The sequence below is a fragment of the Nycticebus coucang genome, chromosome 6 (genome assembly GCF_027406575.1).
Source record: "Nycticebus coucang isolate mNycCou1 chromosome 6, mNycCou1.pri, whole genome shotgun sequence".
NCBI classification, from domain to species: domain Eukaryota; kingdom Metazoa; phylum Chordata; class Mammalia; order Primates; family Lorisidae; genus Nycticebus; species Nycticebus coucang.
Window position 1 is genome coordinate 47,314,655 of NC_069785.1, and position 15,051 is coordinate 47,329,705.

General features: G+C 40.5%; 1 protein-coding gene across 2 annotated transcripts in view; it reads left to right on the top strand.

Moving 5' to 3' along the window:
• The first annotated feature begins 5,420 nt into the window (after positions 1-5,420).
• The window catches only part of BLOC1S6 (biogenesis of lysosomal organelles complex 1 subunit 6), a 37,212-nt gene continuing 27,581 nt past the window's right edge, over positions 5,421-15,051 (top strand). The window contains exon 1 of one of the 2 annotated variants that reach the window (XM_053593536.1): positions 5,421-5,608. In XM_053593536.1, the coding sequence (XP_053449511.1) occupies positions 5,527-5,608 (82 nt within the window). In that variant the 5' untranslated portion in view covers positions 5,421-5,526. The remainder of the gene's footprint in view (positions 5,609-15,051) is intronic. The other variant, XM_053593535.1, reaches the window with a different exon arrangement.

Sequence of the window (15,051 nt, forward strand, 5' to 3'; positions counted from 1 at the left end):
CTAATGTAAAAGAATATTTCTCATGTAAATACAAGAGAAAAGTGTTGAAAACTTCTTGAGGAAATTTTTTCTTTTCAGATTGGTTAGCCATCAGCAAAATGGTAACTTTTTCTTTAGTACCCAAATTTCCTTTATTTTATACTTATAATTCTTTTCCTTCCTTTTAATTACTTTTCAAAATATCCCTAAATAAATGTGTCCCTATTTTGAATAAGCCAAACCACTAAAAGCATAAGGTCATGCACTGTTAACATTCTTCTCCTCTGTACCTTCCTCTTTCCCATCCCTTTTTCTTTTTAAATTATTTTATTTTATTTTTTTAAATTTTAAAAGAGGCTAAAAGGGTCTTCCTCCTCTAACCCAACTGCTGCAGAAAAAAATAGAAATTAAAAAAATTACATTTTAAATACAGGTCTCATTTTTGGAAACAATTAAAAAAAAAAACAACAACACCTGTACAATTTGCCTTAGTGCATGCCAAGTTGCATCATTATATTTAAAATGTCTTTATAAAGTCAGTTTTGGAATGGGAATGTGTGTGTTCTGGAAGGGTAGGGAAGGGAAGTTAAAAATCAAAGCTGAGCTCTAGTGAGTAGGGATGGGGTTCGCCTTGCTGCCCAGGAAGAGGGAGGGAGAAGAGGTTCGATTCTGAGTGTCCTACTCCCGGGTTCTACGTGGAGAAGCTGAGTACTGCTCGAGGTTGACAACGCCACAACCCCTCTGTCTTTGTCTCTTCACCCCCATCCCCTTTTTCTGCAGGCCTGGTCCTTACATCTTTCTCACTCAAATATTTTGTCCCCCTCCCAATTTTTTCTTTGTTTTTTTGTAAAAGGATGGAGAGAGACAAAGGGGAGGGTAGAAATGAATGTCTGTGAAAGAAGTAGGTCAAACAGAGTAGACTTTTATAAAATCTTAGCACATTCTAAATATATGACATCTGATCCATAAAAGGAATAGAGAATCTTGATGGAATAATACGTTTCTTTACTTGAATTCTGTACCCCTATCTTCTCCATTTAGGCTAGCAAAAATAAAGGATGTACCTGGTGGCTCATACCTGTAATCCCAGCACTCTGGTAGGCTGAGGCAGGTAGATTGCCTGAGCTCATGAGTTCAAGACCAGCCTGAGCCAGAGTGACACACTGTCTGTAAAAAATAGCTGGGCATTGTGTTGGACAACACTTGTAGTCCCAGCTACTTGGGAGACTGAAGCAAGAGGATTGCTTCAGCCCATGAGTATGAGGTTGCTGTGAGGTTTGAGTGCTAGAGAACCACGGCACTCTACTGGGGGTAAGAAAGACTGTCTAAAAAAAAAAAAAAGAAAAAAGGAAAAAGAAAAAGGATGTAGGAAAATTTAAAGAAAACAATAAAACTGAAAGGTACATAAGCAGTTTTGGTGTACTTATTGCATTATACCTGGCCTTCAAGTTATGGTTTAAGTCCCATTTCTTTATTAAGTTTTAAATTGATTTTTTTTTAGTTACTTTCTAGTTGTGCAACACACAGCTATATATCTAAGATGGGCTGAATAAAGATGTCCACTTTCAAGTCCTTGGAATGAGTGAACATTAGATGGCAAAAGAAACTTTGCACGTATGATTAAATTAAGAACTTTTAGATGGGATGTTATCCTGGATTATGCAGGAGGGTTTAACGTAATCACACAGCTCCTTATATAAGGAGGGCAGGAGGATCACAGTGGGAGGGAAGGTGATACAACAATGGGAGAGGGGAAGAAAAGGCCATATGATGTGGGGCCATGAACCAAGGAAAGCTGCACCCTTTGGATGCTGGTAAGGCAAATTCTAGGAAAGCAAATTCTTCTCTAGAGCCTCCAGAAGCAAGGAGCCCTCTGACACTTTGATCATAGTCCACTTAGCCTGATTTCAGACTTCTAAGCTCTAGGATGTTCTTAAGATAATAAAATTGTGTTGTTTGAAGCTACCAAGGTTGTGGTAGTTTAGTAGCAATAGGAAACTAACATGACATCATGTCATTTACATTCCTGTAGGTCTGTTCCATATAATTTAGCACTTTATTGTCATGTTCACTAATTATGCCTTGTATGAATGATAGAATATCAGTTCTTGGTGGACAGGAATCAGGACTATTTTTTTTATTTTTTACAGTGCTTAGTCCTGTCCTAGTTATTTGGATATTTGGAGTGGATTATAACTTTGGTGCATAGAAGGGAATAGGGAAAATGAAAGGGATTTTGAAAGATATATAACTCAACAAACTTCATTTCCTTGCAATCAAATCACATCTTGTTTTTGAGCTCTGTCACATACTGTGTTATGTTAGGTGCAAAGTTGCCATTTAATGGAGACTAGAACAGAGGGTACTCAACAAGCACCTGATGCATTGAGTGAAAATCTGTGGGGGTAAAGAAGAAAAGAGAGAGGCTCGGCGCCTGTGGCTTAAGCAGGCTAAGGCGCCAGCCACGTACACCTGAGCTGGCAGGTTCGAATCTAGCCTGGGCCTGCCACACAATGATGGCTGCAACCAAAAAATTGCCAGGCCAATTGGTGTGTGTGTGGGGGACACCTGTAGTCCCAGCTGCTTGGGAGGCGGAGGCAGGAGAATCACTTGAGCCCAGGAGTTGGAGGTTGCTGTGAGCTGTGATGCCACAGCACTCTACTCAGGGTGACAGCTTGAGACTCTGTCTCAAAAAAAAAAAAAAGAAGAAAAGAGAAAGATAAAAGCAAGATGAGTCTGATAATGTCCTCTTTGGCTATTTAGCTAATTAGTTTTTGTCACATTAGTAAAGTTAATGCTGAAAAAGAACATTCATTAAATTTTTAACATGAATTTTTCCTGAGAGCAGAATGGAGATGATAAAAATAAGCAGGACTTAACAGTTTAATTTCATCCATTGAATTTGACAACTAGTATTTTAAAATCCATGTAATATCCTCAATACCGTGCTAAGATATAATGACCCACAGGACTGAAGGTCTATTCTGAAGGGTTTTACCATGTAGTTGGGAGATAATACTAATAACCAAGTAAGGTGGTTACCAAGCAGTGGGCTTGCTGCCCTACATGCATAGAAGCCAATAATATGGTGCTAGCTTTTGAAAAAATAAAAAGCTCTATTGTGATTTGACTGACAGGAAGACAGAAAGCAACACTCAAATTTGTCTCCCGTGTGTGTGTGTGTGTGTGTGTGTGTGTGTGTGTGTGTGTGTGGTGGGGTCGTCAACTTTTATGGCATTGCTAACTATTCCCAGGTGATGCCAATGCAGGTGGTCTGCCAAGATGGTGGTGGTAGCAGCAATTAGGTTAAAGCTTTTTCCTCCTGTGCATGCCTAGGCAACATGACTTACAATTTTGGCTCTCTGCTATGTGTAACAACTTAAGCAACTGGTTAATCAGTTTGAGCTGGTTCTGTATTTACAAGGTTGCCAGGCAGTTGATATTGTGTGATTCAGACCTTGGAGATTATACATCTTTGGAATTGAGGACTAGAGAATTAATACTTCATTCATTCACCAAGTATTTATTGAGAGCCTATTATGGTTCTCTATGAATATGAGTCTCTGGAGTTTTCAATCTAATAGAGAAAGACAAGGGAAATAATACAGGAATGGATTAAGTGCTAAGTAGCAGAGGGATGCTTTGCAGTTGAGGAAAGGTTATTATTGAAACTTCTTAATCAAAGAAGTGGGATTGTGAATGATTTTAAAGTAAAGGTATTATTTAGGCTCAGCTTTGAAAGATGAGTAGGACTTTGAAGAGACTATTTCAAACTGAAGCATGAACACAGAACCAAAGACATGAAAGGCAGTTTTAGGAGAATGCTAAGATGAAATAAAATATTTTTGAAGGGTAGTGCATTATTTTCCTATTGCTGTGGTAACAAATTACCGCAAACTTAAAACAACACGCATTTATCATCTTAGAATTCTGTAGGTCAGAAGTCCAATCCAGACCTCACAGGGATAAAATCAACATGTAGGTAGGGCTGAGTTCTATCAGAGAGGGAGGATTCTGGGGAATCAGTTTCCTTACTGTTTCCAGCTTCTAGAGGTCATCCACAACCGTGGTTGGAGACTCCCGTCTGTCTTCAAGGCCTGCAGTGTTGCATCTCCCTAGTCATTCTTCATAGTCATACCTCTGCCAGCGGTTCTCAACCTGTGGGTCGCGACTCACAGGAACTGTATAAAAGGGCCGTGGCATTAGGAAGGTAGAGAACCACTGCGACTTTCTTTTGCCTCCATATTCCAGTTTTAAAAGCCCTTGTGGTTACACTGGGCTCACTGCAATAATTCAGGACTATCTACTTTAACATCAGGAAATTAGCAACTTTAATTATCTTTTGCTATGCAATTTAACATATTCACAGGTTCCAGATATTTCTGGACATCTTTGAGAAGCCATTATTCTGCCTAAGGTGGTAAGGAGAAATTTATCTTCAGAGGCCAAAAGAGAAAGGGGTGTGAACGCATTAACAACAACGGGGAGGGCGGCGCCGGCCCCACGTACCAAGGGTGGCGGGTTTGACAGCAACAAAAAATAGCGGGCCCTTGTGGAGGGAGCCTGTGGTCCCAGCTACTCGGGAGGCTGAGGCAAGAGAATCGCCTAAGCCCAAGAGCTGGAGGTTGCTGTAAGCTGTGACGCTACGACCGAAGGCGACAAAGTAAGACTCTCTCTAAAAACAAACAAACAAACAAAACAAAGGGCAATGGAGAGATGGTACAAGTTTCTGAGGCTTGATACAAATTCTCGTTCTTTTGAAAACTGAAACACAGGAAATTATTGGAATAGGCAAAATCCGGACCAACATTAAGACGCCACCACTACATAGTGAGAGGTAGAGAAACATTAGCTGATAATTTTATTCGGTTTGAGGCTGTCTCCATCCACTTCTAACAGTTTTCCATCAAAACTCATGACGTCATCCCACAGAATCTTAGCAAGCACAGCCTCCGGTAATTTGTCTGAATTTGTTCAGTAGATGCTGTAATGGAGACTTTAATCAGTCATTCCCCTACAGTTCACAAGGGTAGACCATAGCCTCTCTGAGGCTCTCTCAGTCTCACAGACAGCTTGTCACCGAATTTTTTAATGGTCCAAATAGCAGGGAAAGCGCTCAGTCTCTGTTCTTAAGGTTCTCCCTAAACAGAGACGACACTGAAAAGCTGTGCTGCGTTAGGTCTTAAGACCCCTTCCCACGGACTTCCAGGGTACAAATCCCGACTGCTCTCTCGTGTCCAACAGAGACAACGCTCTCCCAGTCTTCGGGATTCACAGCTCAGACTAGCCCCCGCCCTCGCCCGAATTCCCACCAATCGAGTCCCAGGGATCCAATAGCGGAATCTACTGACGCCGCGTCTAGGACTTGGCCACCAAGTCAGCCCCAGAGCCGATCCTCGGTCACGTGACTCAAGCTCGCCGCTATCCTTCTTCGTCACTTCCGGGTGCGACAGCTGCTTCTGTCCGGCGGGGGGAAGGAGGTATTAGGTTCCTCCTTGCAAGTGACTGTCCAAACTACTGTCTCTTCCCTTTTCCCAGTGGAGGGACATGAGTGTCCCTGGGCCGCCGTCCCTGGATGGGCTCCGCACTGGGCCACCCAACAGTCTAGAGGCCGGGGAGCCGACGCCGGGTATGTGCTGTTGAGTGGGACGGGCGGCCGCGGCTGGGTACGAGGGGTCGGGACCTGCGCGGGTGGGACTCCGGAGCCACCCCGCGGGAGTCAGGTGCTTTCGAAAGCTGTGGCCCAGTGGCTGTGGCCTCTTACGGAAATAGGGAACTGCGTCAGCCCTTCTGGCGGAATGGGCGGGAACCAAGTCCCCAGGAGAAGCGGTGTATTGGAGTGCGGTTGGAAGCTGTTGACGGTGAAGTCATCCGGAGTCTGTTGACTCTCATAGCACATCGTTGGCTAGTTGTCATAGAGTAGTGGTTGGGGATGAATTCAGAAAGATGATCGGTGTATAATTCACCAGAGAAGTGATGTATCCGATATTATTGACCACGCACATAGGAAATGCTGTCTTCCTTGGTGACATTACTTCATCTCTGTTCTTTCAGCAGTCTTTCTCATCCCGAGTCTAGGAGATAGGAGAGCTTTAAGACCTCATGCCTGAAGGCACCCACCACCCACTGAATGACATTTATTAACTTGCTGTGCATCCAGAATGTTACTACTTATGAGCATCCATCATTGAGTAGTAGAAGAATTGAGAAAATAATCATATTTTTTGTGTTCTGAGATTTTGATGAGGAACCCTAGATGAGAAAGTTTGTAGGCCTTTGGATCTGCCTTTTCTTTTATTTCCTGTTTAAGAAATACAGGGGTTACTCCAAAATAGTGCATTCAGCACTTTCCTGGTCATGCTTTTCCTCGATGATCTCCTCTTCACACCTTTGTGAGTCACTTCAATAAATATGTCTTCCTTGTACATATCTGACACCTGGGTCCTTCTCCTAATTCTTGCTTGCTCCTCTATCTGCTTTCTGGATACTTTGACAGGGTTATTTTGCACTAGTTCCACAGCATGTACGTAAGTAAAAACAGCTGTCTTGTTAATTATGCCAAGTCACTCTGACTTGAAACTTAGCAATTACTCTAGACTCTTCTCGCTTTTCTTCTACCTGTGTTTTGTCTGCAGGATTCTTCCATGCGTTTTCCATCTCCTCTTTGCAATTTCAAAACAGCAGTTGTGAGGCTAGTGGAATCTCTTACTCTTCCAACAGTTTTTTCCCCACTCCTGTCATATTGCTGCTCCAAGATTCGTTCCCATGCTTAGAAACCTTAAATGACTCCTCACTGCGTACAAAGATCCAAACTCATTTACTTGGAACTCAAAGCCTTGCACAGGTTGGTGATGGGTCTTATACCTCATGTTGCTATGCTACTATGTACTATGCTCCAGACAACACTCCCTTCTAGAGCAGTCCTACGCTGGAAAAAATCCTCACAGATTATTAGTGCCATCTCTTAGGAGAGCCGTTTTGCAATGTCTGTTTAAAAATGCATAAACACTTTCTCCCAACAGTCTACTTCTAAGAATTTATCCTACAGAAACAGTAACACAAATATGTAAAGATAAGCAAGGAAGCTCACTGCAGTATATTGTGTGAATAGCAGAAAGTGAAATAACTTACATAACCTATCTATAGGGGACTGGTTAAATCAACAGTGGTTAATTTTTTTTTTTTTTTTATTGTTGGGGATTCATTGAGGGTACAATAAGCCAGGTTACACTGATTGCAATTGTTAGGTAAAGTCCCTCTTGCAATCATGTCTTGCCCCCATAAAGTGTAACACACACCAAGGCCCCACCCATCTCCCTCCGTCCCTCTTTCTGCTTCCCCCCCCCATAACCATAATTGTCATTAATTGTCCTCATTATCAAAATTGAGTACATAGGATTCATGCTTCTCCATTCTTGTGATGCTTTACTAAGAATAATGTCTTCCACGTCCATCCAGGTTAATAGGAAGGATGTAAAGTCTCCATTTTTTTTAATGGCTGAATAGTATTCCATGGTATACATATACCACAACTTGTTAATCCATTCCTGGGTTGGTGGGCATTTAGGCTGTTTCCACATTTTGGCGATTGTAAATTGAGCTGCAATAAACAGTCTAGTACAAGTGTCCTTATGATAAAAGGATTTCTTTCCTTCTGGGTAGATGCCCAGTAATGGGATTGCAGGATCAAATGGGAGGTCTAGCTTGAGTGCTTTGAGGTTTCTCCATACTTCCTTCCAGAAAGGTTGTACTAGTTTGCAGTCCCACCAGCAGTGTAAAAGTGTTCCCTTCTCTCCACATCCACGCCAGCATCTGCAGTTTTGAGATTTTGTGATGTGGGCCATTCTCACTGGGGTTAAATGATATCTCAGGGTTGTTTTGATTTGCATTTCTCTAATATATAGAGATGATGAACATTTTTTCATGTGTTTGTTAGCCATTCGTCTGTCGTCTTTAGAGAAAGTTCTATTCATGTCTCTTGCCCATTGATATAAGGGATTGTTGGCTTTTTTCATGTGGATTAATTTGAGTTCTCTATAGATCCTAGTTATCAAGTTTTTGTCTGATTGAAAATATGCAAATATCCTTTCCCATTGTGTAGGTTTTCTCTTTGCTTTGGTTATTGTCTCCTTAGCTGTACAGAAGCTTTTCAGTTTAATGAAGTCCCATTTGTTTATTTTTGTTGTTGTTGCAATTGCCATGGCAGTCTTCTTCATGAAGTCTTCCCCCAGGCCAATATCTTCCAGTGTTTTTCCTATGCTTTCTTGGAGGATTTTTATTGTTTCATGCCTTAAATTTAAGTCCTTTATCCATCTTGAATCAATTTTTGTGAGTGGGGAAAGGTGTGGGTCCAGTTTCAGACTTTTACATGTAGACATCCAGTTCTCCCAACACCATTTATTGGATAGGGAGTCTTTCCCCCAAGGTATGTTCTTGTTTGGTTTATCAAAGATTAGGTGGTTGTAAAATGTTAGTTTCATTTCTTGGTTTTCAATTCGATTCCAAGTGTCTATGTCTCTGTTTTTGTGCCAGTACCATGCTGTCTTGAGCACTATGGCTTTGTAGTACAGACTAAAATCTGGTATGCTGATGCCCCCAGCTTTATTTTTGTTACAGAGAACTGCCTTAGCTATACGGGGTTTTTTCCGGTTCCATACAAAACGCAGAATCATTTTTTCCAAATCTTGAAAGTACGATGTTGGTATTTTGATAGGAATGGCATTGAATAGGTAGATTGCTTTGGGAAGTATAGACATTTTAACAATGTTGATTCTTCCCATCCATGAGCATGGGATGTTCTTTCATTTGTTAATATCCTCTGCTATTTCCTTTCTGAGGAGTTCATAGTTTTCTTTATAGAGGTCCTTCACCTCCTTTGTTAGGTATATTCCTAGGTATTTCATTTTCTTTGAGACTATGGTGAAGGGAGTTGTGTCCTTAATTAGCTTCTCATCTTGACTGTTATTGGTGTACACAAAGGCTACTGACTTGTGGACATTGATTTTATATCCTGAAACATTACTGTATTTTTTGATGACTTCTAGGAGTCTTGTGGTTGAGTCTTTGGGGTTCTCTAAGTATAAGATCATGTCGTCAGCAAAGAGGGAGAGTTTGACCTCCTCTGCTCCCATTTGGATTCCCTTTATTTCCTTGTCTTGCCTAATCGTATTGGCTAGAACTTCCAGCACTACATTGAATAGTAAAGGTGACAGAGGACAACCTTCTCTGGTTCCAGTTCTAAGAGGAAAAGCTTTGAGTTTTACTCCATTCAGTAAAATATTGGCTGTGGGTTTGTCATAGATAGCTTCAATCAGTTTTAGAAATGTGCCACCTATGCCTATACTCTTCAGTGTTCTAATTAGAAAAGGATGCTGGATTTTATCAAATGCTTTTTCTGCATCTATTGAGAGGATCATGTGATCTTTATTTTTGCCTCTGTTAATATGGTGGATAACGTTTATAGACTTGCGTATGTTAAACCAGCCTTGCATCCCTGGGATGAAGCCTACTTGATCATGATGAATGACTTTTTTGATGATAAGCTGTAATCTATTGGCTAGGATTTTGTTGAGAATTTTTGCGTCTATATTTATGAGTGAGATTGGTCTGAAATTCTCCTTTTTGTTTGGGTCTTTTCCTGGTTTTGGTATCAGGGTGATGTTTGCTTCATAGAATGTGTTGGGGAAGAGTCCTTCTTCCTCAATTTTTTGGAACAATTTCTGCAGTACAGGAATAAGCTCTTCCTTGAAGGTTTGATAGAATTCTGGAGTGAAGCCATCTGGACCAGGGCATTTTTTGGTTGGAAGCTTTTTTATTGTTTCTTTGATCTCAGTGCTTGAAATTGGTCTTTTCAGGAGCTCTATTTCTTCCTGGCTGAGTCTAGGGAGAGGGTGTGATTCCAAATATTGATCCATTTCTTTCACATTGTCAAATTTCTGGGCATAAAGTTTCTGGTAGTATTCAGAGATGATCTCTTGTATCTCTGTGGGATTAGTTGTTATTTCCCCTTTATCATTTCTGATTGAGGTTACTAGAGATTTTACTTTTCTATTCCTCGTTAGTCTGGACAATGGTTTATCTATTTTATTTATTTTTTCAAAAAACCAACTCCTTGTTTCATTAATTTTTCTGAATGATTCTTTTGTTTTCAATTTCATTGATCTCTGATTTGATTTTGGATATTTCTTTTCTTCTACTGAGTTTAGGCTTAGATTGTTCTTCTTTTTCCAATTCCATAAGATCTCTTGTGAGATTGTTGATGTGCTCTCTTTCTGTTTTTTGAATGTAGGCATCTAAAGTGATGAATTTTCCTCTCAAAACTGCTTTTGCAATATCCCATAGGTTTTGGTAGCTTGTGTCTTCATTGTTGTTATGCTCAAGGAAGTTAATGATTTCCTGTTTTATTTCTTCCTTCACCCATCTGTTATTCAACAGAAGATTGTTTAATTTCCATGCCTTTGGGTAGGGTCAAGCATTTTTGTTAGAGTTGAGTTCCACCTTTAGTGCCTTATGGTCTGAGAAGATACAAGGTAAAATTTCAATTCTTTTGATTCTGTTGATATTTGTTTTTTGTCCCAGGATATGATCAATTTTGGAGAATGTTCCATGGGGTGATGAGAAGAATGTATATTCTTTATCTTTGGGATGGGGTGTTCTATATGCGTCTATCAAGCACAGTTGTTCTAGGGTCTCATTTAAATCTCTTATATCCTTGTTTAATTTCTGTTTAGAGGATCTGTCCAGCTCTGTAAGAGGAGTGTTAAGGTCCCCTGTTATTATGGTATTATCAGATATCATATTGTTCAGACTGAGTATTGTCTGTTTCAAGAATCTGGGAGCATTTAAATTGGGTGCATAGATATTTAGAATTGAAATGTATTCTTGTTATATTTTTCCCTTGACCAATATAAAGTGACCATCTTTGTCTTTTTTGACTTTAGTTGCTTTAAATCCACATATATCTGAAAATAAGATTGCAACTCCTCTTTTCTTCTGAATTCCATTTGCCTGAAAAATTGTCTTCCAACCCTTGACTCGGAGCTTTAATTTGTCTTTTGAAGGCAGGTGTGTTTCTTGCAGACAGCAAATGGATGGCTTGTGTTTTTTAATCCAGTCAACCAATCTATGTCTCTTCAGTGGGGAATTCAAGCCATTAACATTTATTGAAATAATTGATAAGTGTGGTAGTATTCTATTCGTCTTATTTTGTGAGAGTCCATTGCTTAGTTTTATCTTTTGCATCAGTGTGGAGGTTAGGTTCTGTCCTTTGATTTCTGAGATCTTACTTTGCTGCTGATCCATTGTGGTGGTCAGTGTGCAGAACAGGTTGAAGTATTTCCTGTAGAGCTGGTCTTGTTGTGGCGAATTTCCTCAATGTTTGTATATCCGTAAATGATTTGATTTCTCCGTCAATTTTGAAGCTTAGCTTAGCAGGGTACAGAATTCTGGGCTGGAAATTGTTCTGTTTAAGTAGATTAAAGGTAGATGACCATTGTCTTGTTGCTTGGAAAGTTTCATTAGAGAAGTCTGCGGTCACTCTGATGGATTTGCCCCTGTAGGTCAACTGGCGCTTACTCCTGGCAGCTTGCAGAATCTTTTCTTTTGTCTTGACTTTGGACAGGTTCATCACAATGTGTCTTGGAGAAGCTCGATTAGAGTTGAGGCGACCTGGGGTCCGATAGCCCTCTGAAAGCAGCGTGTCAGAATCTTTGGTGATATTTGGGAAATTTTCTTTTATAATATTGTCTAGTATGGCTTCCATTCCTCTGGGGCATTCTTCTTCCCCTTCTGGAATTCCTATAACTCGTATGTTGGAACGCTTCATAAAGTCCCATAATTCTGACAGTGAACGTTCTGCTTTCTCTCTCTTCTTTTCTGCCTCTTTTACTATCTGAGTTATCTCAAAAACTTTGTCTTCTACCTCTGAAATTCTTTCTTGTGCATGGTCTAACCTGTTGCTGATACTTTCCATTGCATCTTTAAGTTCCCTGATTGACTGTTTCATTTCCTTCAGCTCTGCTATATCCTTTTTATATTCTTCATATCATTCATCTCTTATTTGATTCTGTTTTTGAATTTCCTTTTGGTTATTTTCCACTTTATTAGCAGTTTCCTTCATTGTTTCCATCATTTCTTTCATTGTTTTCAACATGTGTATTCTAAATTCCCTTTCTGTTATTCCTAACATTTCTGTATAGGTGGAATCCTCTGCAGTAGCTACCTCATGGTCCCTTGGTGGGGTTGTTCTTGACTGGTTCTTCATGTTGCCAGGAGTTTTCTGCTGATTCTTCCTCATGAGTGATTTCTTTTATCTGTTTCCTTGCCCTAATTTTGCTTTCACTTCCTCTTGCTCTTTAAGTTCTCGTGCCTGTGGAAGTTGCGGGCGGGTTTAGACAGATTGAACACACGCGACCACTTGCCGGTTTTCCACTGTTTTAGTCCTCCTCTTGGGGTCCAGAAGTCTCTCGCTGACTCCCTGTATCCTCTCAGGGGTGATGATAGGCAGATCCCACCAGCCAGAGATGCCTGGAGTCCTATCTCCCCAGACTCACGGTGCCCAGATGCAGGGAAGCTGTTACTCAGCTGCCATCTTGCTCCGCCTCCCCCTGTTTGTTTTTTTTTGTTTTGAGACACAGCCTCAAGCTGTTGCCCTGGGTAGAGTGCTCTGGCTTTACAGCTCACAGCAACCTCCAGCTGCTGGGCTTAAGTGATTCTCTTGCCTCCGCCTCCCAAGTAGCTAGGACTAGAGGTGCCCCCCACAATGCCTGGGTAATTTTTGGTTGCGGTTGTCATTGTTTGGCAGGCCCGGGCTGGATTCGAACCGTCCAGCTCTGGTGTATGTGGCTGGTGCCTTAAGCCACTTGAGCTACAGGCGCCGAGCCAACTGCGGTTAAATTCTATTTGTTAAAAAGTATGTTGCATGGGGACAAGTTTGAGAGTTAAATAAATTTAACTAAAAATGTAGTTGACTATATATATGGATAAGAAAAAATAAGATATATTTAAAAAGTTGAATGGTGTGAGTGATATTTCATTTGTGGTAAAGATAAACTACATGCGTGCATATGCAGACAATTTCTGCAAGGCTCTGTACGAAACTCATGACTGATTCCTGCTGGAGTTAGGGGGTAAGAAGGAGCATTTAAGTTTTTACAGTGAGTAACTTTTAAAAAGACAAAAAGAAATCAAACTCTTCCATTCTTCAAGCCCCAGCTTAAGCGGCTGTACTTCCTATAGGAATGATTCCCAGACATTCTTGGTGAAAGTGATCTCTTTCCCCTGAATTTTCTTAACAGTTTCTGTTTCTCTAATGGTACTTCTCATATTCTATGATTCCCCTGTATTGCGGCCTTCCAGGGAAGGAAGTTGCCTTATTTATTATTGTAAACTCAGGACCTAGTAATACAGACATTCAGCAAACGTTTCTTGTATACATAGGGTAAGAACCCTTTCTTCTTTAATCTTCCACAATAAAGTACCGTGAACTTAGTAAAAAACACAAGTAACTGAGACTTGTCCAATAATTAACCAGAAGATTGGAGAAGGGAGGAGGGCCTGTAAGTTCAAATGTGTAATATATTGTTAAGTGAAGTACCTTAGTTGTTATTCTTTAAAGTTGAAATATCCTCACTTGGATGTTTCTGTTTATCTGTAATACTTGTTTTCTGTGTTTACTTAAAGTTGCTTTTGGTACTGTTATTGTAATCGAGACTTAAACAATGGTGTTAGTTGGCAGATATAATTTATTCACTCTCCACCTGATTGTAGATCCTTATTTGCTCCACTTTTCCCATTGTATTTTTATGTGTGGAGTGCTTCAGTTTCTAGTTAGCCCTTGTTTGAATGGAGAAGTCCAAAGTTTGTTCATGTGTTTCTCAGGGTTAAAATAAAAATCATACAATTTTATTTTTATTTATTTATTTTTTTGCAGTTTTTGGCTGGGGGTGGGTTTGAACCCACCACCTCTGGCATAGGGGGCCAGGGCCCTACTCCTTTGAGCCACAGGCACTGACTATTTTGATTTTTAAAGAAGCTTATTTTGAATATGACAACATGTTGTTTTCCTCAACCTTACCAAAATTTATATCTGTGGCAGAAACTATAACAAGCAATGTGCCATAAGCAGTGTGTTGTGATAAATGTATTCTAGTGGGTGATCTTATTTGATTGTTACCAGACGGTGACTACAGAGAAATGTTTCTGAGTTTAATATTAATCATAACTTTTTATTTATTTATTTTTTTGAGACAGCGCCTCAAACTGTTGCCCTGGGTAGAGTGCCGTGGTATCACAGCTCATAGCAACCTCCAACTCCTGGGCTTAAGTGATTCTCTTGCCTTAGCCTCCCAAGGAGCTGGGATTACAGGCACCCACCACAACACCTGGCTATTTTTTGGTTGTAGTTGTCGTTGTTTGGCAGGCCTGGGCTGTATTCCAACCTGCCAGCTCTGGTGTATGTGGCTGGTGCCTTAGCCACTCGAGCTACAGGTGCTGAGCCTAATCATAATTTTAGAGTATAATTTTAGTAAAGTGACCATTTCACTTTTTTCTCATTCTAGATCTGTAATTCTCAAATCTTGCAAACTATTAATTGAACCCTGTTTAGAATTGTTTTTTTGGTAGGAATAGTCATTGATGGGGATTTAGACATTTTCGAATGTTTGGTACAATTCTTACACTGTTACTATTCAAAGGAAAAGGATAAGACATTGTACCTGGCATCAGCTCTAAATGTATACAGAAGACAATTACTGTACACTATTTTCATGATAAATTAAGATGCTGAATCTTAAAAAAGAGAAATTCTTAGAAAAATCTCTGTTCTCAGCTTGGTGCCCATAACTCAGTGGGTAGGGCACTGGCTGGTGGGTTTGAACTTGGCCCAGTCCTGCTAAACAGCAATGACAACTGCAACAAAAAAATAGCTGGGCGTTATGGCGGGCGGCTGTAGTCCCAGCTACTTGGGAGGCTGAGGCAAGAGAATCGCTTAAAGCCCAAGAGTTTGAGGTTGCTGTGAACTGTGACACTACGGCGCTCTACCAAGGGCAACATAGTGGGACTCTGTCTCAGAAG